This window comes from Acomys minous (assembly GCF_964271855.1).
Source record: "Acomys minous genome assembly, chromosome: 11".
Lineage (NCBI taxonomy): Eukaryota > Metazoa > Chordata > Mammalia > Rodentia > Muridae > Acomys > Acomys minous.
In genome coordinates this window covers 53,640,770-53,662,195 of record NC_140492.1, presented here as the reverse complement: position 1 = coordinate 53,662,195, position 21,426 = coordinate 53,640,770, and the positions used below count along the sequence as shown (strand labels likewise).

The window sequence follows — 21,426 nt, the reverse complement described above, 5'->3', positions numbered from 1 at the left end:
CTTCCAGATCCTTCCAAAAAAACAGTGGAAGTGCAAACTCTATGGAAAATAATATAGACGTTTTCAAAAGGTGAAAATAGAAGTATTATATGTCACAGAAGTTCCACTTTGTGAAGACGTTCACAAGAAGTGAAATCAGAGTTATGAAGAGGCATTTGAGCACTGTGTTCACAGCAATATTATCCACATAATAGACAAGAGGCAGAGCAGGCTAGATGCCCATCAACAGATGAACAGATTCATCAACTGTGTGTGTTAGACAACATACAAACTGGAAAAATAATATATATACATATGTATATTATATATGGGTATGGATAGATGACAGATAAAGAGATTTTATTTGTGATTGTCATATCATATGGCAAGAAATTCTTGTCAAATAACACACAATGAATAAACCTTGAAGGCATAATATTAAGTAAAACAAGCCAACTACCAAAAGGCCAGCATATCTGAAGTAGTCAAATCCATAGAGGCAAATAGTAGACTGGGAAATGGAAAGTGAGTTTGTTGTTTAGTGAGTACACAGATTCATGACACAAACAAAGGGTCTGGAGATCTGTCTCACATCAATGTGAAGATATTTCTCCACTATAAACTTAAAGATGGTCGATTTAGTAAATGTGGTGTATTTCTTTCCGTACTGGCTCTCAAACCCAGGACCTTTACATAATTTTCATGCACCCTACCATTGAGCTGCGCCCGCAGCCTGTGGGATTTTGAGTCACGGCCTCCCAGTGTAGAACTAGCTGGCCTCAAGTTTGCTAGTCTGTCTCCCAAGTGCTGGGATTATAAATGTCTAACATAAATGTGGCTATATGTAGTTCTTTTTAACAACAATAAAATTAATAAACAAGGGCTGGAGAGATGGCTCAGAGGTCAAGAGCACTGACTGCTTTTCCAAAGGTCCTAAGTTCAGGTCCCAGCAACCATATGGCGGCTTACAACCATCTATAATGAGATCTGGTGTCCTCTTCTGGCGTGTAGGTGTACACGCAGGCACAATACTGTATAAATAATAAATAAATCTTTTTTAAAAATAATAAATGAAAGCTGGATGGTAGTGGCGTACAAACAGCTAGAACTCCATGAGGCCAGCCTGCTCTACAGAGTGAGTTCCAGGACTGCCAAGGCTACACAGAGAAACCATGTCTTTAAAAAAAAAAAGGCTTTGCAGACACTGCTGTCCCTTCTGATTCCTTGCTGCAGCCATAGTCAACCCCACCATGTTCTTTGTGGTGGATGGTGAGCCCTTGGGCCGAGTCTCCTTTGAGCTCTTTGCAGACAAAGTTCCAAAGACAGCAGAAAACTTTCATGCTCTGAGCACTGGAGAGAAAGGGGTTCCTCCTTTCACAGAATTATTCCAGGATTCATGTGCCAGGGTGGTGATTTCACACACCATAATGGCACTGGGGGCAGGTCCATTTATGGGGAGAAATTTGAGGATGAGAACTGCATCCTGAAGCATACAGGTCCTGGCATCTTGTCCATGGCAAATGCTGGACCAAACACAAATGGTTCTCAGTTATTTTTATCTGCACTGCTAAAACTGAGTGGCTGGCTGGCAAGCCTGTGGTCTTTGGGAAGGTGAAAGAAGGCCTGAGCTTTGTGGAAGCCATGGAACGCTTTGGGTCCAAAAGGCAAGACCAGCAGGAAGATCACCATTTCCTACTGTGGACAAATCCAATTCTTTTGACTTGCAGGCATCTTACCCACCAGATCATTCCTTCTGTAGCTCAGGAGAGCGCCCCCACGCCATCTGCTCCTAGTACTCTGTAATCTCTGCTCTTACTGAAGTTCTTTGGGTTCCATATTGTCCTCATTCCCCTTCAAGTTTAGCTGGATTACAGAGTTAAGTTTATGATTATGAATAAAAATTAAATAGAAAAAAACAAAAATAAATAAGTAAACAAATGAACCCATTGTTTTGCACAACTAATATACAATAATAAAAGTAATAATAAAAAAGTGTTGAGGCTGGGTGTGGCTAGGCACACCTTTAATCCTAGCACTTCAGAAGCAGAAAGATCTTGTGAGTTTGAGGCCAGCCTGGTCTACACAGCAAGTTACAGGCCAACCAGAGCTACATAACAACAAAACAACCAACCAATAACAAAAACAAAAGTGTGTTGGGGGCCAAAAAAAAAAAAGCCCCACATCCTTTTTGAATCACTCCTGGTTTGTCACTTTATGGAACACAAGAATTTGCTAGATCAATAAAGATAGACTCTTTTCTTATTTGCCTCTTCTTAGGTGTTGGCCAAGTGTCCAAGTCAGTGAAAGAAAAGGTATCGCTGCCCTGCGGTTACAACTTTTCTGTTGAGGAGCTGGCCATACTCCGAATCTACTGGCAAAAAGATCGTGAAATGGTGCTGAGTGTCATCTCTGGAGAAAAAGAAGTGTGGCCCAAGTATAAGAACCGGACTTTATGTGACATCACTAACAACTTCTCTCTGACGATCCTGGGCCTGCTCCCCTCAGACAGGGGCAAATACGACTGTGTCGTTCAGAAGAATGAAGGAACTTACGTGCTGAAGCACATTAATTCCAGGGAGCTGTCCATCAGAGGTCAGTGAGATTCTCTGGTCTACTGATTTGTAATGTCCTCAAAGGCACATGTCTAATCGATGTAGGTGACAATCTTATCAGAGAAGGCTGCATCTCAACTCATGCCTGAAGACCGAGTCTCCAGTTTTACAGAAAACCTGATTGTTCACAGTGGAAACATCCATCAGGGCACTTTTCTTGTAATTGGGACACTCAAAGGCCACAGTAGCCATCCCAGGCACTACAATGGGCTGAAATGCCTTCTGACTTGCGGGGCGTAACTTAGATGTCATGTGGCTGACCTGTGAACTGCACAGTTACCTATACCGGGTAACAAGTTAAATTAGGTGACACGTTTTTTTACTTTTCTGAATAATTTGTGCCCCTGCCTTTGTTCATAGGATAATAAGGATATCCCTTTGCTGCTAAAAGTGGCCAAAACTTGGGTTAACTGAGTCATATGAACTACAAAGGGCGGAGCATTTTGTTTACAACCGTGAGCTACAAAGGGCTGATCTTTTTGTTTTCAACTGTGTGTGTGTGTGTGTGTGTGTGTGTGTGTGTGTGTGTGTGTGTGTGTATGTGTATGCTTTCAGCAGCCAGAAGAAGGTGCTGGCTTCCTCTGATGTTGGCATTACAGGTCGCTGTGAGCCACCATGGGGTTGCTGGGAATTGAACTCGGGACCTCTGGAAGAACAGTCAGTGCTCTTAACCGCTGAGCTGAGCCACCCAATGTGAGTGCTGGCAGCTGAACTTGTGTGCTCTGCAAGAGTAACTGAAGAGTATATACTCATAACTGCTGAGCCGTCTCACCAGTGCCAAAAGGCTAATCTTTAGATGGGTCACAGTCTTGCAAGAGCCTCAGAGCAGTTCCTCTGAACAGGTTATCTCGTAGAAGACAAAGCTAAGACTGCTGTAAGCTCAGTCAGACATGAAGAGGCTGCTCTTACTGAGCTATTTCTCACAAGAGCGGACCGCAGAAATGAACACATGTGAGTTGTGGTTGAGAACATAAGGGCTGCAGATTTGCAGCTCCAGGTTTTTTTTTTTTAAGATTTATTTATTTATTATTTATTGTATATGAGCATTTTTATCTGCAGAAGAGGGCATCAGATCACACTATAGATGGTTGTGAGCCACCATTTGGTTGCTGGGAATTGAACTCAGGACTTCCGGAAGAGCTAAACCACTGAGCCATCTTTCCAACCCCACAGCTCCAGGTTTGAAGGCCATGGAATCTGGTTAGAAGAAACGAAAGTAACATTTTTATGTTGGCTATCAGGGCAGGAATTTGATTGGGTGGTGTTAAGCTGGTAAGTAGAAACTAATAAAGCCAACTCTCATAGCTCAGGAACACATCAGACTTTATTTAGGAACAAGGCTCGTTTTCCCCCACGTGTTTCAGTTTTGGTTTTTGAGACAGGTTCTCACTATGTAGCCTTGACTGGCATGGAGGCTAGCCTCAAGATCATAGAGAATCACCAGCAGTGAACTTTGTTGTTGTTGTTGTTTAAAATGACTTCCCCTCCAACCAAATGCAGGGCGTTCCCTCTCCTGGTAACTGTACACCTGTATGTGCCCTGCCCTCTTTTCTCCCAGTGTCATTGTGCAGTTTTAGAAGCTTTCCTTGACAATCTGGTTTAAATATGAGCATCCCCCTAACTATGTCCTGTGTGTCAGGCTCCATGCTGAGTGCTTTCTAGTCACAGTGCCATTTTATCCCTTCATCCCTAGAATGCACGCATTACTAATCCATTTGCAAACTAGGACTAAAACCAAGGAAGTGCCCACAGTCATGGGACAAAGTTCAACTGAGGAACTGCTCTTGGTGACAAGTGACTTCTGCACATCAGAGCTCTGTAGTATTCAGATTTTTTTTTTTTTGAGACAAGTCTCTCTGGGTATCCCTGACTGTTCTGGACTTGATTTGTAGACCAAGCTGGCCTTGAACTCACAGAGATCCACCTGCTTCTGCCTCCCTGAGTGCTGGGATTAAAGGTGTGGCCTTCTAAGAGAAAAGTTCAGATAATGGACTGAAGTGGGGGTTGTGATTGCCACGTGTGAGAGGAGGAGTTAAATTCCTAAAGTCTAAGAGTGAGAAGCAAGTGGTTAGGGAGTTTCCACACTTGGCTCTAAGCAAGTTCGTATCTCACTGGAGGTCAAGTATACAAATGAAGTCAACTCCAAGAGGCCTCCTTGTCCCTTTAGAATGTCAGAGTAGCAAGGACTTAATAAAATGTAGTGGCTGGGATTACAGCTTTAATGTTGTACAGTTTGAACATGGTTTTATCTAAGTACAAGCCTTTCTTTCTTTCTTTCTCTCTCTCTTTCTTTCTTTCTTTCTTTCTTTTCTAGAAAATGAGAAGAGGTCTTACTCCATAGCCCAGGGTGGCTTGGAACTCATTATATAGCCCAGGCTGGCCTCAAACTCCTCCCCCTCAGCCACCAATGTACACGTGACTACAGGTGTGCCCCCCCCCCAACTCAGCTGACCTTACTTTTTAAGAAGCAAGGGAGTATTGAATATGAATTCACGGTGATGGGTGCGTGTGGGAATTAGACATCCAGGAGATGCATGCCCATATGAGTGGGTGTGTACGGGCTCCTGCCTGTTTTCTAGCTCTTAGGCAGAAGGTTCTTCATGCATGTTCCTTACTAAATAAACAGCTAAAGGGAGCCACTTGTGTACTTCCAACATCAGGAGGAAATGGAGGGATAAAATAGCAGGGTATAACATGGGCAGGTCCTGGTGTGGAGAAGTGTGACTGCAGATCTCAGTTCTGCCATAGGGCTGTGAGTTACCGATGTCTATTTATTTACAAGATAAAATTATAGGCATCAACCACTCCAAGTTAGTGCTATTTAACACTGTATGTATGTATGTATGTATGTATGTATGTATGTGTTTTTTTTTTTTTTTTTTGAGACAGAGTCTTTCTATAAGGCCTTGATTGGCCTAGAACTCAGGCTGGCCTCACTTATAGAGAACCACCTGCCTCTGCCTCCTCAGTGCTGGGGTTAAAGGCGTGTGTCACCATGCCTGGTTATTTTATTGTTTAGGAAGCAGGGTCTTCACTATGTTTTCCAGGTTGCCTCCAAACTTGTAGAGTTCAAGCTACCTGTTTCCAGGCATGCACTACTACACGTCACTTGACCTATGACCCTTTTTTAAAAAAATAATTAATTTACTTATTTATTTTTATTTTTTCTTTTTGAGACAGAGTTTCTCTGTGTTAGCCTTGGCTGCCCTGGACTCACTTTGTAGACCAGGCTGACCTTGAACTCACAGCGATCCGCCTGCCTCTGCCTCCCAAATGCTGGGATTAAAGGAGTGCGCCAACATGCCCAGCCCCCTATGACACTTCTAAGTCTAAGCCTAACCTCCTAAGGCTGCCATCAAGAGACTAACATCTAGAAACAGCTAAGAGGAACTCAACATTATCAGTCTTCTTTTCTCCTCGTACAATTGCAAGCATCAAATCCACATTTTCCACAGGAACCAATCCTTTCTCTATGCTCCTGCCTCCTTCCTTCAAGGTGGGAGACAGCAGATGTGACCAATCCAAACCAGCTGTGTTTCACTAACGACTCATGGGGACTTGCAAATGCGACCTTATTTTGTCATTTTCCCTGAAGCTTGATCACTTATTTAACACAAGCCTGTGCCTGTGTATAATTGTATGCTTGTTCTATCTCTAGCTGACTTCCCTGACCCTAATATAACTCAGTTTGGAAATCCATCTGCTGACATCAAAACGATAATGTGCAAGACCTCTGGAGGTTTCCCAGAGCCTCGGCTCTCTTGGTTGGAAAACGGAAGAGAATTACGTGGCATCAACACAACAGTTTTCCAGGATCCTGACTCTGAACTGTACACCGTCAGTAGCAAACTGGAGTTCAATACGACGAAAAACCACAGCATTATGTGTCACGTTGTATATGGCAACTCTCAAGTGTCAAAGAACTTCACCTGGGAAAAACGTAAGCGACATGGCACTGGGAATTATCTACTAGGTATTATCTCAAAGTGTAACCTAGCCAGCTGCGTTGTAGAATTGCACTTACTGACTTCGATGGTCACTGCGGTCATTTTAGACACACGGGATGTGTCATTATGTCTTCCTGACGTCACTGGATAAGTGTAATGAGGCTATTGCTAGATTGATTTTATTTTCTTTTAATAAATATTCTAAATTTTAAAGGCCTAATAACTGCTAACCATCATGCAGTAATTTTTCAATTTATGTAATATTTTTGAAAGCACTAAATTTTGTCCTTTTAATCTCCCACCCCTCCACACACACACCCTAGCCCTGACTTTGACAGATTCCTTTAGGGTAACCTGTCCTAATAGTCCCATGGTAACAAATCACTGTGGTTTTTTGTTTGTTTGTTTGTTTTGGGGGGGGTTTTGGAGTAGATTTTTATTTTTAGAATAGATTCAAGCTGGGTGTGTGGTCAGAGCAGCAGTTCAGCACACCAAAGCCCTAGGTTTGATCCCACCTACTGGTTCATCCAGAGCCAAATCTGGTAAAGTTATGTGATGAAAGTCTTTGAGGACAATGTCTGGCGTGGGGGTGTGTGTGAAAACAGGTCATTTTGAGTCAATAATTTACCTTACAGGTAGTAAGCTTAGGGAATTCCCTTTCTCTAAAGGTGGAAAAATAAGACGAAGACATTGCTTGTATACAAATGTGTATATCTTAAACCCATGGCAGGTAATCATGGGACTCAGATACTTGCAATGCACATGCAATTTGAAGGGCTGAGGAGAGAGAGGCGCACCTGGGTCTCCCCTTCCACCTCAGCCCCACTCTAAGGATGTCGTCTGTCTGCACAGTGTGGAAGCATGCTGTACGGGCGCACTGACTGAGCTGCGGCACGGCTGTGCCTAACGCTTTACTTACAGTTGAGACAGTTCGGGTGGCTTACGAGTTCAGTAGTGCATGATTTGTTCTTTCTGCTCTGAGACTGATTCTTTTAACTGTTTCCTTTGGAGTCCTGAAGACTCTAGTCTCCAACATAAACCAAATTGTTTTGGTGTGATGTTAACATTCAAAACTCATCTCTCAGTCATTTTTTATATATTCTAATATTTTTTTGTTGTTTTGTTTTTTGTTTTTTGAGACAGGGTTTCTCTGTGTAGCCTTGGCTGTCCTGAACTCACTTTATAGACCAGACTGGCCTCGAACTTACAGAGATCCTCCTGCTTCTGCCTCCCAAGTGCTGGGATTAAAGGGGTGTGCCGCCACCACCCAGCCTAATGTTTTATTTGTGAAAGTCTTGGCTCATAGCCGGGCATGGTGGTGCATGCCTTTAATCCCAGCACTCAGGGAGGCAGAGGCAGGCGGATCACTGTGAGTTTGAGGCTAGCCTGATCTACAAAGCGAGTCCAGGACAGCCAAAGCTAGCACAGAAAGACTGTGTCTCAAAAAATACAAAACAAAACAAACAAACAAAAAAGTCTTGACTCATAAAGTGAAAATGGCTTATTAATTCAGGGTTTATTTTTACTTTATAGCTCTATCACCAACAAATTCTATGTTATTTTAAAGGTGGGGCTCATATTGAGTTCAATCAGTACTCATAACTTGAATATAGTTTACTTTGGATGCTCTTTTGGAATGGAGGTAAATACTAAATTTAGGACAAGAGTTGCTGAAACTTCTCTAGAAAAAAATTCAGATAGCATTTTAGGGTGTTGTCCTTGTTCCACACCCTGGCCAGCATGTGCTGTCACTTAAGTTTTGATCTTGGCCATTCTGGTGGGTGTAAGATGGAATCTCAGAGCTGTTTTGATTTGCATTTCCCTGATGACTAAGGATGTGGACCATTTCTTTAAGTGCTTCTCCTCTGCTGAGATTCTCTGTTTGGCTCTGTGCCCTTTTTTTTTTTTAAATTAGGTTATCATCCATGAGGCTTGGCAATGGGGAAAATTGAGAACAAGTTAGTGTTTAGTATTTCTGGCAAGCCATCCCAGAGAAGCTGTGTTGCTAATATTCCTTTCAAACTGTATCCCTGTCCTTTTTTCAGAGGTTGCTATTTCTCAAAAAGATTGAAAAATAAATGGTAGAGCTGCCACCCCCAATGGAGAGGACTGGGAGGCAGCAACACTCATACCCATCTCTTTCTCCTCCTGCCCCGGCAGGCTTTGCATCCCTCTTTGGCTCCCCAGGAGTCTAGAAGTTTATCAGAGGCTATGCTACAATGCCTTCTTCCAGGATGGTCCCCTAGGACCAATTCTCAGCCATTGTCAGTCCTTCTAGTCTCCCCCAAACCCAAGGCTGGAAGGCAAAAATGAAGAGAACGTGGAGCACCTCCTGAATCTTTTGGGGAGGGACAGGAGCAGAGTTCAAGACAGGATCTCTCTGTGTAGCCTTGGCTGACCTGGACTCACTTTGTAGACCAGGTTGGCTTCAAACTCACAGCGATCCGCCTGCCTCTGCCTCCCGAGTGCTGGGATTACAGGCGTGCGCCACTGTACCAGGCTGCACCTCCTGAATCTTCAGGCAGCACTGTGTGAATGGAGTAAAGAGTGAAGATGGAGGATGTGAAAAGAACATGAAAGGGAAAGGAGGCACAATAGAGCTAGAGGAGGAAAAAAGTAGCTTTATCTAGATTATGACATCGCTAGTAAGACCTGGCCAAATCAGCTACAGAAATGAGCTATGAAGACAAGATCGCTTTTAAGGTATCTCCTTAGAATCTTCATGTCAAGTTATCTCCATAAGAGCAAAAACTCAAGTTATTTTTTTTCCATATGCAATATCTGTATCATTTGAATATAGAATTATGCAAGAGAATGCCGGCAGCTGTGTGTTCTCCACGGGTGCATACTGAAGAGGCGGAGGATAGGAACCTGACAGCAGAAAGCACATCGCAACTGATGCTATTCCTTTCTTTCCACAGCCCCAGAAGCCCCTCCTGATAGACGGATCATGCCTGTAGTCATTTCAATACCAGTACTACTACTAATAACAACAATAATAGTACCAGTAACAGTGTACCTCAAAAAGAACAGTGAGTACTACTTTTATTATCGTGATTAATTCCTGGAATCCCAGACTGCATTAGTGAGTTTCAGCGTGTCTTTAGCATATCAGTCTAGGCTCTTGCTCATATTTGCAACAAATCTATAGCAACTTTAGATGCTTTTTTTTTCCTCATCAAGTTCTGTCCACTCACCATAAAAAGAAAATCCTGGGCCCTTACCGTATGCCCCTAGTATTCATCTAGGCATTCAAATTCCAAAGACAAGAAGACATTACTCTTGAGATCCGCTCTGAGAGCTAACTATGGCGGCACATACCTATAACCTCTCCTTTCCTGAGACTGAAACAGGAGGACATAAAGCTAGAAACTAGACAGGGTGGGACTGGAGAGATGGCTCAGAGGTTAAGAGCACTGTCTGCTCTTCCAGAGGTCCTGAGTTCAATTCCCAGCAATCACATGGTGGCTCACAGCCATCTATAATGTGATCTGATGCCCTCTTCAGGCCTGTAGATGTACAGCAGGCAGAGCACTGAATACTTAATAATAAGTAAATAAATCTTTAAAAAATAAAAACAAAACAAACAAACAAAACTAGACAGGGTGACACAGAAACTTTGAGGATATAGCAATACCCTGTCTTAAAAAGGAGGGGTGCATTTTACTTCAATCTTGTCGATTTTCCATAACTACGTCTTTTCTTGGGGACACCAATGACTGCGGACTTCTTTGAAGGCATCTGTAATGCTGACTGATGCTCTAACGTTTGACAAGATTTGGAGGAAAAGCCTTTCTGTGGAAGAGGCCGTTAAGACTTGATAAAGTGGATGCCATGCGTGCTTTTTACCAATCCTCATTTCCTCAAAACACAGTTTTGTACCAAAGATGGAATAGTTGATTAGAAGAGATTTCTAGGACAGTATAGGCTTTAAATTGGGGCCTTCTACATAGCCTGCCCTCAATCTCTGCAAGTGACCAACAAGGGCTTTCTATGTCAGGCCTATGACAATAATCACCCTGAAGGTATCCACTAGACCAGGAGTCACATACACTGAGAAATAAAATTGAAAGACCAACACCTGCTGACTTCATAACTTTTAGCATACAAAAACAAAACCAAAAAGGGTCAAAGCTCAGATAGGAGTCACTTACTATTGTAAGAAGGAAGCCATTTTGAGTAAAACTTCCATTTTGAATAGGGGTCAAACAGAGTTTAAGTTCCCAAGACCTCTTTGGATGAGTGACATCGTGGTTGGCAAGCTGAGACATGAATGCTGGACAAGTTGCCCTGCCCCAGTTGAGCAAACCCACCAATGAGAGCAGCATAAGTGGACCACAAAGAAATGATCCTGGCAAAGTCCCCTCTCCCTGAATACTGACTGGTGGAAATTTTACTTGGCACAGATGGTTACGGCTTTTGTGGTTATCATACTTAAAAGCTCTGTAGCCTTCTGTGAGTCACAGTTCAGCTCCCAAGTCTGTTCTGCATCCATGATCAATCAGTGCTGGCCTGAATTCAATAGACTTTTCTTTGCTACACTGACTTAGTGTTTCAGTTATGTTGGATCCAAGCAGACCCCATAACAGCATGCTATGAGAAACTCACCTTAGGAGTGGGATACAAAAGCTCAGTGGCTCATAGTGTTTCTAATACAAATTAGCTAGTCTTGCTCCCTGGTTCAGAGTCTCTCATCCTCACCACTACTAGTATTGACATTTCTGGGCTAAATAATACATTGTTACAGTAGTATTCTACCATATAAGGGATGCTGCTCAGCTTCCTCACAGCCTCTTTCAACAACTGTCCCTGGAAAGGGGCCATGTGGGGGGAGTATTGGAAGCCCTCCTGGTTTCAGAACCATACTCTAGGTGTAAGATAGTAGGAAGACATTGCTGAAATACCCAGACATGATTTGTGGGGTCCTCATCTGTTGTTATAATTTATGCTTATCTTCAAGGACGATCCAAAAGAAGAAATGTGGCAAGTGCAGAAGAAATCAGCAAGATTTACACCAGGCCTGTAGAAGCGACTGTCTGAAGGTAGCTTGTCTTCCTTCCTTTCTCTCTTCTCTGCCCATGTGGGATACATGCTATTATTGGATCATGAGGTACAATCTTCCTTTCAGCACAGTGCTAGTTAACCCTTTGGACAACTTGACCCAAGATGAGTGTTATCTGAGAAGAGAAAACCTTAAATGAGCATCTCTCTCCATCAGGTGGCCTGTGAGCAAGTTTGTTGAGCATTTTCGCGATTGATGATTGATGTGGGAGGGCCCAGAGCACTGTGGGTGGGGCCATCCCTGGGCAGGTGATCCTGGGTGGGATAGGAAAGAGGGCTGTCAGTGCAAGGGGAGGCAGCTAGTCTTACGGCAACTTGATACACCATGTTTGGTTGATATCTATAGGAGGTCTGCCCTTTTCTGAAGAGAAGTGGAGGAGTGCATGGGGTGGAGGCAAAGGGAAGGTCCCCACCTTCCAGCAGGGTTGGGAGAAGAGGACGAAGGGAAACTCTGGTTGGTGATGTAAAAACAGTAATAATGAAAAAATTAAATTAAAAGAGGGGCTGGGCAAATGGTGGGGAGCAATCTAGTAAATAGCATTCTTCCACGGCCTTTGCTTCAGTTCTTGCTTTGCTTCCTGCTTGAGTTTCTCCTCTGATTTACCTCAGTCGTGGGGACTATAATCTCTAAAGTGAAGTAAACCTTTCCCTCTCCAAAACTGCGCTTTTGGTCAGTGTTTTATCACGGCAACAGAAACCTAACAAGAACAGAAATTGGTACTAGGAGTGGGGTGTTGTACTGATAGACCTGATCTGTTGTTTGGGTGAAGGGTTGTGGATGTGTTTAAAACTCTGGAAAAGCCATTGATGCTTATTGTTCAGTGCCTAACGGGATGTTCTGTGGAGTTTGGAAAATAAAGAGTATTGAGATAAATGCAAATGATGAAGGCCTGGCTTATGACGTTTCCCAGGGAAGTTTGTGAGTCTCTCACACACTCTATCAGTGGTCTATGTGTGTTAAGAATATGTGATCTCTAGCCTGCTGGGGCTTAAGAATCAGCTGTGATTAACAAGAGTTCAGCATCACTAAAGTGGGACCTGTGCTTTACTAAGATAATTGATGCTGGTTAGCTGGGACTGAGAAATCAGCTGTGATTAAGAGACCAGAATTATTGAGGTGAAATCTACTGAGAAGTATTTCTTTGGGCTCAGCCCATGATGCCCATAGGGTTCAAGGTTGCATCTCAAGCTGGTAGCAGAACTTGGCAATATCTAAGAATCTCCCCTATGGGGCTGGTTTTGAAAGCATGAAGTAATCACAGAGAGCAGCTAAGCCTTGGCATTTTGGGAGGCCACTTGTGAAGGTAAAAGCTCAGTGCAGTGATGACCTCAGAATGTTGGAGATACCAGCACCATGGAATGGCCACCAAGCATAGCAGAAGGTGTACAGTGGGGCTGGCTTGAGCCTACCATATAAACTCCATGTATTGTGGAGAGCAGAACCAGAGAAAAGGACCCCTGGAGCCCAGAAGATAATGAGAGAATCCAAGACAGTGAACACTGATAGAATTTTCTGTTGAATTTCGGATTTTCTTTGGTCTGACTATAATTGTGTTCTGGTTCTCATCTCCTGGGATGAGAAGTATTAACCTTAGCTTTGCTTTTGGTTTTAGTTATTTGATTTTTGGGAGACTATAATTGTACCCTTTCCCCTTCTTTTTCCCCTCTAAGAATCCTCCCATATATCCCTCCTTGCTCTCTTTCAAATACGTCTTAGTTTTGATTTTAAAGCTGAGACAGTTAAAAGATTTTGGGCTTTCAAAATGATGTTGATGAATTTCCAGAGACTGGATTTTTAAGTTTTGGGTTGTTTTTTGAGACAGGTTTCTCTGTATAACCTTGGCTATCCTGGAACTTGCTGTGTAGAGCAGGCTGGCCTTGAAATCAGAGATCTGCCTGCCTCTGCCTCCTGGGTGCTGGGATTAAAGGTGTACACCACTCAGCTATTTGAATTTTTTTAAAAAGGTGGTGGGACTTTTAAAGTTATACAACATTTTATACTGTCATATTAACATGGGATCTTAGGGATACAGAAAAAAAAATTATGGTTTAATAGAATCTGTGTGTCAAGTTGACAAGGGTTCAGTTGTGCTTGTTAGATTTTTTGTTGTTGTTGTTAGCTTGACACAGCTAGAATCATCTGAGAAGAAAAAAAAACCTTATTTGATCAATTTCCTCCATCAGATTGTAGCCAAGTCTGTGGGGGTATTTTCTTAATTAATGATTGATGTGAGAGGGCCTACCCACAATTGGTGGTGCCACTCCCGGGCAGCTGGTCCTGGGTGCTATAAGAAAGCAGGAAGGAACAAAGTTATCCCAGAGTAGCCAAGGCTACACAGAGAAACCCTGTGTTGAAGTAACATACAAACAAAACAAAAAAACAGAAAGAAAGAAAGAAAGAGAGAAAGAAAGAAAGAAAGAAGGAAAGAAAGAAAGAAAGAAAAAGAAAGCAGGAAGAGCAAGCCCTGAAGAGTAAGCCATTAAGCAACATTCTCCCGTGGTCTCTGCTTCAGCTCTTGCCTTCAGGTTCCTACTTGAGTTTCTACCCTGACGTCCCTCAGTGATGGGCTGTAAGCTGAAATAAACTCTCCACTTCAAGCATATCCCACAGTCATCCCTCTGCCCACACATCTTCACTTGCAAATGTTCATTGCAATGAGTCATTGGTCTGGTTCCAGGTCTCTGGCTTCTGTGACACCATCAATATTGCATCTTCACCGGGACTGCTCCCTGTTATCCTGTTTTTGCCCCCCTGTGTCATAGAGATCCTGCAACTTTGGATCAACAGGACTGGCCCTTTCATGGGCCCTAACAGTTCACAAATGATGTAGATTTTGGAGTGGGCCAACTCAAAGCCTTGGGTCTGGGCCAGTGTGGTAGCTGAGCTGGTCAGCCCGCCAGTTCTCTCTGATTTGCACCACCAGGGCAAGCTTTCCAACTAAGCCACCCAATCTGCCATCAGCAGGAAGCAGGGTCAGTTCTCCTGCTCTCATACCCTCAGGGCTGGCTCACCTACACCCATGCCTTCACGGCTAGCTTCACTGTGCTGCCCAGTCAAGGTACGTGGACTACTCTCCCAAGTACAGCTGGAGAGGGGCTGGACAAGCTCTCCTGCTCTCATGCCCTCAAGGCCTGCTCACCTGTACCCCTACTACTAGGGCAAGCTCTGCTATGCTGTCAAGGCAAGGTTGAAGGCCTGCTGCAGCCCGGGAAGAGCAGGGGCAGCTCTCCAGAATGGCACAGCCAGTGAGGGGTGGGGCCAGTTCTGCATAGCTCCTGAACATCCACATGGTCCCAGGTGGCTGCCCAGCCCAGGGATGCTACCATAGTCTCTCTCTAGTGATAATATGGACCATGGACATCGAAACTGACCCTTGCCACTGCATAGCTACGGACACAGACACGGCCCTCAGTGGTAACATGGGCTGGCACTTCACCATGGCCTCAGGTAGTGGGGCTGGCTAAACACAACAGGTCACTTCTCTCCACCCATGAGTTTCCAGTTCCATCTCTCTTCATACTCTTTAAACTGTTCCACTTCTCTCTCCCTCCCATCTGTCCATCGCATACTCAAACATTGTAGTTTCTCCCACTGCAGGAGGGCCATGCAGGTGGCAGGCCTCTGGATGACCGCTGTCCATGCTACATGGCATGGCAGCAAGCAGCCTCTGGGTATCTCCAGCCAGTCCCTGTGGCATGCAGTAGGTGGGTCTCGGGATGTCTTTCTCCTGCACTGCATTGATTGGTGGCAGGCAGGGCTCTGTGTGTCTATGGCTGACCCATGCTGTGCAGTGGAGAGCAGGTCTGTGGGCATCTTTCCCAGCCCACACCACGTGGCACAATGAGATATTTTCTATGCTTTATTTTTTGTGTGTTTTATTGCGGGGGGGGGGAGTCTGCAAGGGCAGAGGGCAGATATGAGGGGACGAAAAATGAGTTGGACTGAGGTGCACAATGTGAAACTCACAAAGAATCATAAAATGTTAAAAAAGAAAAGTTTCTGTGGTCATGGTGTCTCTTCATAGCAATAAAACCCAAACCAAGACACTCCCATAGTCTGCCAGTTCTGTATCTTCTGCTATAAAACTCTGATCTGAGTTTCTGAAGTGACTGACATCCTTGGCCAACTTCCTGTCTCAAATACCCCTATTACCTTGCATCTCTCACTATTGATGAAATGACTTTAGGTTACTTGTACAAACACATTAATATTGTCTTTGGGTTCGTTCTTTCCCCCCTCCCCGTCTCTTTCCAGCGTTTCTCTATATATAGGGAACAGGACTATCCTGGACTCTCTTTGTAGACCAGGCTAGCCTTGAACTCACAGAGAGCCACTTGCCTCTGCCCCTGAGTGCTGGGATTAAAGGTGTGCACCATACACCCAGCATGTTCTTTCTTATTGACAGACTCATCCAACTGATAAAGCCAAATTTGTAAGTACTGTCAAGAATCTGTCAAGTACTTTTCCCATTCGGAAACTCAAAGAACCATTCCTAGTTAAAAAATCAAGATCCTGTCTCAAGGAGACAAAAACAACTGAGGCTAATATTAAGTCCAAGATAGTTACAACTCCATTTAGAGTTAAGCCCTCTAATTTGAAGTTTAGGGTAACACCAGCATAAGGAATGAGAGCTTGAAGAACTTCAAATAGAGAAAATGAGCCAGGCATAATAGCACACACCTTTAATCCCAGCACTCAGGCGGCAGAAGCAGGTAGAGCTCTGTGAGTTCGAGGCCAGCCTGGTCTACTAATGAGTTCCAGGACAGGTGAGGTTACAATAGTGAGATCCTGTCTTTAAAACAAAACAAAAATTATAGAAAATGATAAGTAATGTACTATTTTTGCAGAATCACTATTTCATTTTATTTTTAAAAAAATCTATGTAGCCGGGAGTGGTGGCACACGCCTGTAATCCCAGCACTCGGGAGGCAGAGGCAGGCAGATCACTGTGAGTTTGAGGCCAGCCTGGTCTATAAAGCGAGCCCAGGACAGCCAGGGCTAACACAGAGAAACCTTATCTCAAAACATACAAACAAAAATCTATGTATATAAATTCCTCTATCTCCTGTCATGGAAGCTATCTTAAGGTTCTCAGAGACTGAGGGGTTTGACTGAGCTCCCTGTGTTCATGTTAGTTCATCTTTGGTCCCATTATTGTAGGTCTGTGGTGAGGCAGAACACCATGGTGAGGATGCAGTGGGACAGAACAGCTCTTTTCATTGCAGTTGGAAGCAGAGAGACAGGCGGGTGGCATAGAACAAGAAGCATCTCTCCAGACCATGGTCCCCAGTAACCCGCTTCCTTGAATTAGCCCCATCCCTAGCCATGTCATCATAGCAGAATTAGGCCAAACTCCTCAGGGTTCCAAGGCTTCTGATAAGCCTGTGCACTGGTAACCAAGCCTTTAATATGAGAGGACACTACATCTTGGCTATAATCATCATACAGATGAAAAACAAACAATAATCAAGTCAGATGACTACTACTGCTTCGACTCTACCCCGCGGCAGCCTCTTTTTATGCTTCCCAAAGCTCCCAAATTCATTTTCCATTTTAGAATGCCTTTCCACAAGGTTCCTCCCTTTCAATTCTGTGATGAAGAGTTTCTGCAACTTACACCTTCTGGCCAACTTGCTGTGCCTCAGGACCAAGTTACACACCCAACTTTCTACACAGTGCCTTCTGTGCCACCTTGATGAGTCCATGCAGCTCCATCTATGGATTTTAGTACATCACATACTACTCGAGTTTCATGTGCCCCGTATCATAGTCTTTTCCAGACTACAAGCTTATTGAGAAAAGCAATCACGTCTGACATCTTTATCATACACACAGTAGACCGCAACAGCATGTGCTTGTTTGGAGAACCTGGTATTTAATAAACATTTACTTGGTGAATATTTACTGCATTTCATGTAATAAGTATTAGACTATTTTTATATTCCTATATCATGACTAATATTTATTGTTAACTCAAATTAAATATATAGTTAGCCTTGAGATTTAAAGCATAGTATTTTTCTCTCCTGCAAAAATTAAGGTTGAAACATTCATTTATTTCTCTTGTTTCCTTAGGTCTCTCCTACATTTTCAACTGGCCTCTTCTGTAAATGTCTTCAGAAATGTAGGCCTACCCAACCGTGCCCTGCTGAAAAACATCTGTTCTTTACGTGAAGCTTTTCCAGTGGTTTTTTCAGAAGAATGGAGAGGGGTGTAATGCCTATCACGGTTCTGCTGATCTTAAGAAAGAAGAGACTAAATTGTGTCTGGGAGGGGCATTAGGGAACACTAGCACATCTGCCCCACCACCACACACTGCCCCACACACACTTGGTGTTCTAAGATAGGGTCTTACCCTGCTGCTCAAGGTGACTTAGAAGTCACTTTGTGGCCCAGGCAGGTTTCAAATGTGTAGCAATCCTCCTACAGTTTCCTGAGTGCCAGAATTACAGATGTGAGCTACTACACTTAGCAGAACACTAGCTGTATTAATGAAGACACTGAGGCTCCAGGAGGGAACCTGGTTTGGGAAAGTGAGTCAGAATCCATATTTCCTGGATCTACTGCCTTTAACCTTCAGTTAGACCCTAAACTATGAGCTTGTAGGTAGGCTAATTTAAAATGCTTTTAAGCAAAAGGCTTAGTTAGTGGGGGGCTCAGAATATTGCTTGTTGATAATACTCGACTAACATGTATGGGCAGGCTTTTTTTGTCTGTTTTTTAAGGCCTATTGGGCCTAGTGTAGTTTGTAGGAAACATGTTGTTATGTATACCCATACAAGGGTAATAAAAATATTAATTTTCAGTCATCCCTTTTCATGTATTTTCCTTTTCATCGTTTAATTTCCTCAAGTTTAACAGAAGCTAGAATGACCCAAAATGAGTATCTTCCGACATGTAAGATGAATGGGTGCCTTTCCTACTTCAAAGCAAAAGCCAAGTTGGAGGCACAGTTCATTATCTACTAGTTCATATTGGACTTGCAATCTCTTTAGGTAAGCTCACCCTTTTTCATAATACTTGAGATAGTTCTCATTTAAAATGAGATTAGAACTTCCTTAGATTCCTTAAGAGTGGCTTTCCCTCTTGGGACAGATCTGCTACAACGGAGAACTGAAAAGCAGTATGTCCATCAGAGCCAGCAGCACGTGCTTGTAATCCCAGCACTCAGGAGGCTAAGGCAGGATTGAATTCCAGGTAGCACGAGCTGTAAGACCCTGTCTGAGAACCACTCATTCGTCTCCCTGTTCCCCAAAGGTAAGGAAAACAAGAAGTAACCAACTGCTGCCTATGTGTTGAAGGTTGCCTTTTCTCTGAAATTGTCATCCACAACTTAACTAGGTCAGTGGTGGACTTAAGACAATATTCTTGTCTGAAAAATTGGAGTTGGACACCAAAAGACAGCCAAGTTTTTCAATGGAGCTGGATGTTTAATTTTAGGATTTTGTTGTACTGTCTAAGAAATAGGCACTAAAGAGAATAAAGGCAGTGGACTGACAAGAAATTAACAAAACATTGAAAGCAAAACCAAAGAAAAACATAAGGGAGCTGCTGCATTTAATTAAGACTCAATATCATTGGGCTGACCAAAGGGGACCTCAAAAGGGAGGGGAGGGCAGGGGGATAAAAAAGGAATAATCTAAGTGGAAAATTAGAAAAGTAAATTATATTAAATTATTGATTACTACATTTGATAAATGTTAGCTGTTTTTAAAAATACTTTGATTATATTACTGTGTGTTTTTTATGATAAAAGTAAAATTATTTTTAAAAACAACTCTATAGTTTTATAACATTTAAAGACTTTGCCATGTCATTATGAATAAAACAATGAAAAGAATAACTACTTGCCAATTTGTCATCAATTTATGAGTGTGGTAATTATAAAAGACATGATTTATCAGAATGGTCCTAACACATAATTTACTGTGCCAATATATCATGCAGAGGCCTTTCCCTACAGCTATGAATATTTATTATCATATAGGCATTGTGTTAAATTGTTTGTTGAAAAAAATCAGACATGAGCGCGCGCGCACACACACACACACGTATACCTTCTCTCTTACCACACTTACCAACACAAAAGACTTTTGTAACGCCCGAAGCTGTGGGAGTTTCTCCCAGGCAGCCAGGAAGTAATTACTTCTGGAGTGGATATACAGTTCCACTCCATCATATGCCCGGGTAAAGGCTCATTCCCATAACTGACCAGCTAGCTACAAAATTGAGGTTCAAGCATCTCCTTGCTCATCAGTTTGCTTGATGAGCAAATCACAGGATGCAGGGAAGCGTACTTACTGGTTTGCTGTAAAAAGCATGCCAATGAAAACATGCACTGGGTGAAACACAGGGGGGTGGGGTGGGGTGATTCCATGCCCTCCCTGGTGCTCTGCCTATGGGAACCAGCAGCTCTCCAGCACTGTCCTTTTGGGCTGTCATCAGAGTTTCATATGCATGGTGATTAACTCCCTGGCATTTGGTGAGCAGCTCATCTCCCTAACCAGAGGTTGTAAGTTGGGACTGAAAGTGCCTGTTCTCTGCTAGGAACTTTTAGCTGACCAGCACTCAGCCCTTAAGAGGCCTCCAGCCCTCACACAACTCATCAACACATACAAAGATACCACCACCTGTGAGTTTCCAGGGTTTGGGAAGTTGTGTGTTGAGGAGTGCAAATACATACTTAACAATATCATACTTGGCTACTTTCATGAATACACTGCTACACTTGGTGAAAAATCTGAGACCTAAACACAATGGGGCACTGGCTGAGTGCTTGCCTAGAATGTACTAGACTCTAGGCGCATAAAATGGCCTTGTTGTTAAGTCACAGGGCTGCAATGCTGGCTGAAATGGAAAGCAAGTGGTTTGCCCCCAGAGTCCTTCGGTTTAGCTACTGCACTATACTGTTCTTTAGACCTCGCTTAAGAGTAGACCCAAGTTACTGAGAGTAAGTCCAAGTCCAGATTAAAATGCTAGCAGTTTCCTCTCCTCCATCTGAGTACAGTGGACGCCTGAAGTTGTATATGATACAGGATTCCACACACGGCAGTAGTACTCAACTTTTTGCTTAAAGGGCGCACTGCACAGCTTGTCTTCATACATGTGATCTGTTAGCAGTATTACTCATATAGTCTGGAGCCATTATTAAGTGACTTTTTTTTAACACAAGCATACTGTCATTCCACATACTCAACTTGATAACCAAGACTAAGTGACGGATGGACGGATACCGAGGGGAGACTGCTAGGCAAAGGACTATGTTCTACCTCAGGACAAACAGCGAGATTCCATCATCCAATCTAGAAAGGCACAAAATTTAAAACTTTGGAACTTCTTAGTCCTAGGATCTTCCATTTAGTATTTTCGGACCATAGTTAGCTGCAGGTAACTAAAACTGAAGAAAGCAAAACCGAAGGCCAGAGAAGTGCTGCCCATGTAATTTGGTCTTTTGCTTCCTCTTTTCTGTCCATAGATGAACTCCATGGCTTCTCTGTAGGCAGCCAGCTCCTTGGTGTAGGTGACATGTCTCGTCTAAGCATGTTCTGTGCACTGTGGCACAGATGCTTTGTCAGTAACACAAGGAGGAAACAAAGCTGACTGCTTCTTTAATAACACTCATATGCTTCCAGTTTGTTAAATCACATTCAAATGGCACAGCAATCACCTTTTATTCTCTTTAAAACAACTAAATGCCCTGAGGCCCACACTATGTGTAGGGGCCAAAGAAAGAAGATGTCACAGGCCATTTTCCTGTATCTAATTCTTTCTCCTCTCAGTTACCACAAGAGAACATTCTTAAAAGACTGAGGTAAATAGGCAACCC

At 43.2% G+C, this 21,426-nt stretch overlaps 1 protein-coding gene and 1 pseudogene across 4 annotated transcripts in view; both read left to right on the top strand.

Annotated features, from left to right (window-relative positions):
• The window catches only part of CD80 (CD80 molecule), a 34,308-nt gene extending 15,899 nt beyond the window's left edge, over positions 1–18,409 (top strand). For 2 of the 3 annotated variants that reach the window (XM_084801464.1, XM_084801463.1), the window contains 5 exons: positions 2,257–2,571; positions 6,250–6,531; positions 9,460–9,570; positions 11,499–11,580; positions 17,676–18,409. In XM_084801464.1, coding sequence (XP_084657590.1) covers positions 2,257–2,571; positions 6,250–6,531; positions 9,460–9,570; positions 11,499–11,578 — 788 coding nt within the window. In that variant the 3' untranslated portion in view covers positions 11,579–11,580; positions 17,676–18,409. Of the gene's footprint in view, positions 1–2,256; positions 2,572–6,249; positions 6,532–9,459; positions 9,571–11,498; positions 11,581–14,277; positions 15,469–17,675 lie in introns of those variants that run through there. The other variant, XM_084801465.1, reaches the window with a different exon arrangement.
• Positions 1,272–1,825, top strand: LOC311608021 (peptidyl-prolyl cis-trans isomerase A-like; annotated as a pseudogene). The gene has a single exon. The product of its transcript is annotated as a peptidyl-prolyl cis-trans isomerase A-like (transcript).
• Positions 18,410–21,426: the final 3,017 nt, after the last annotated feature.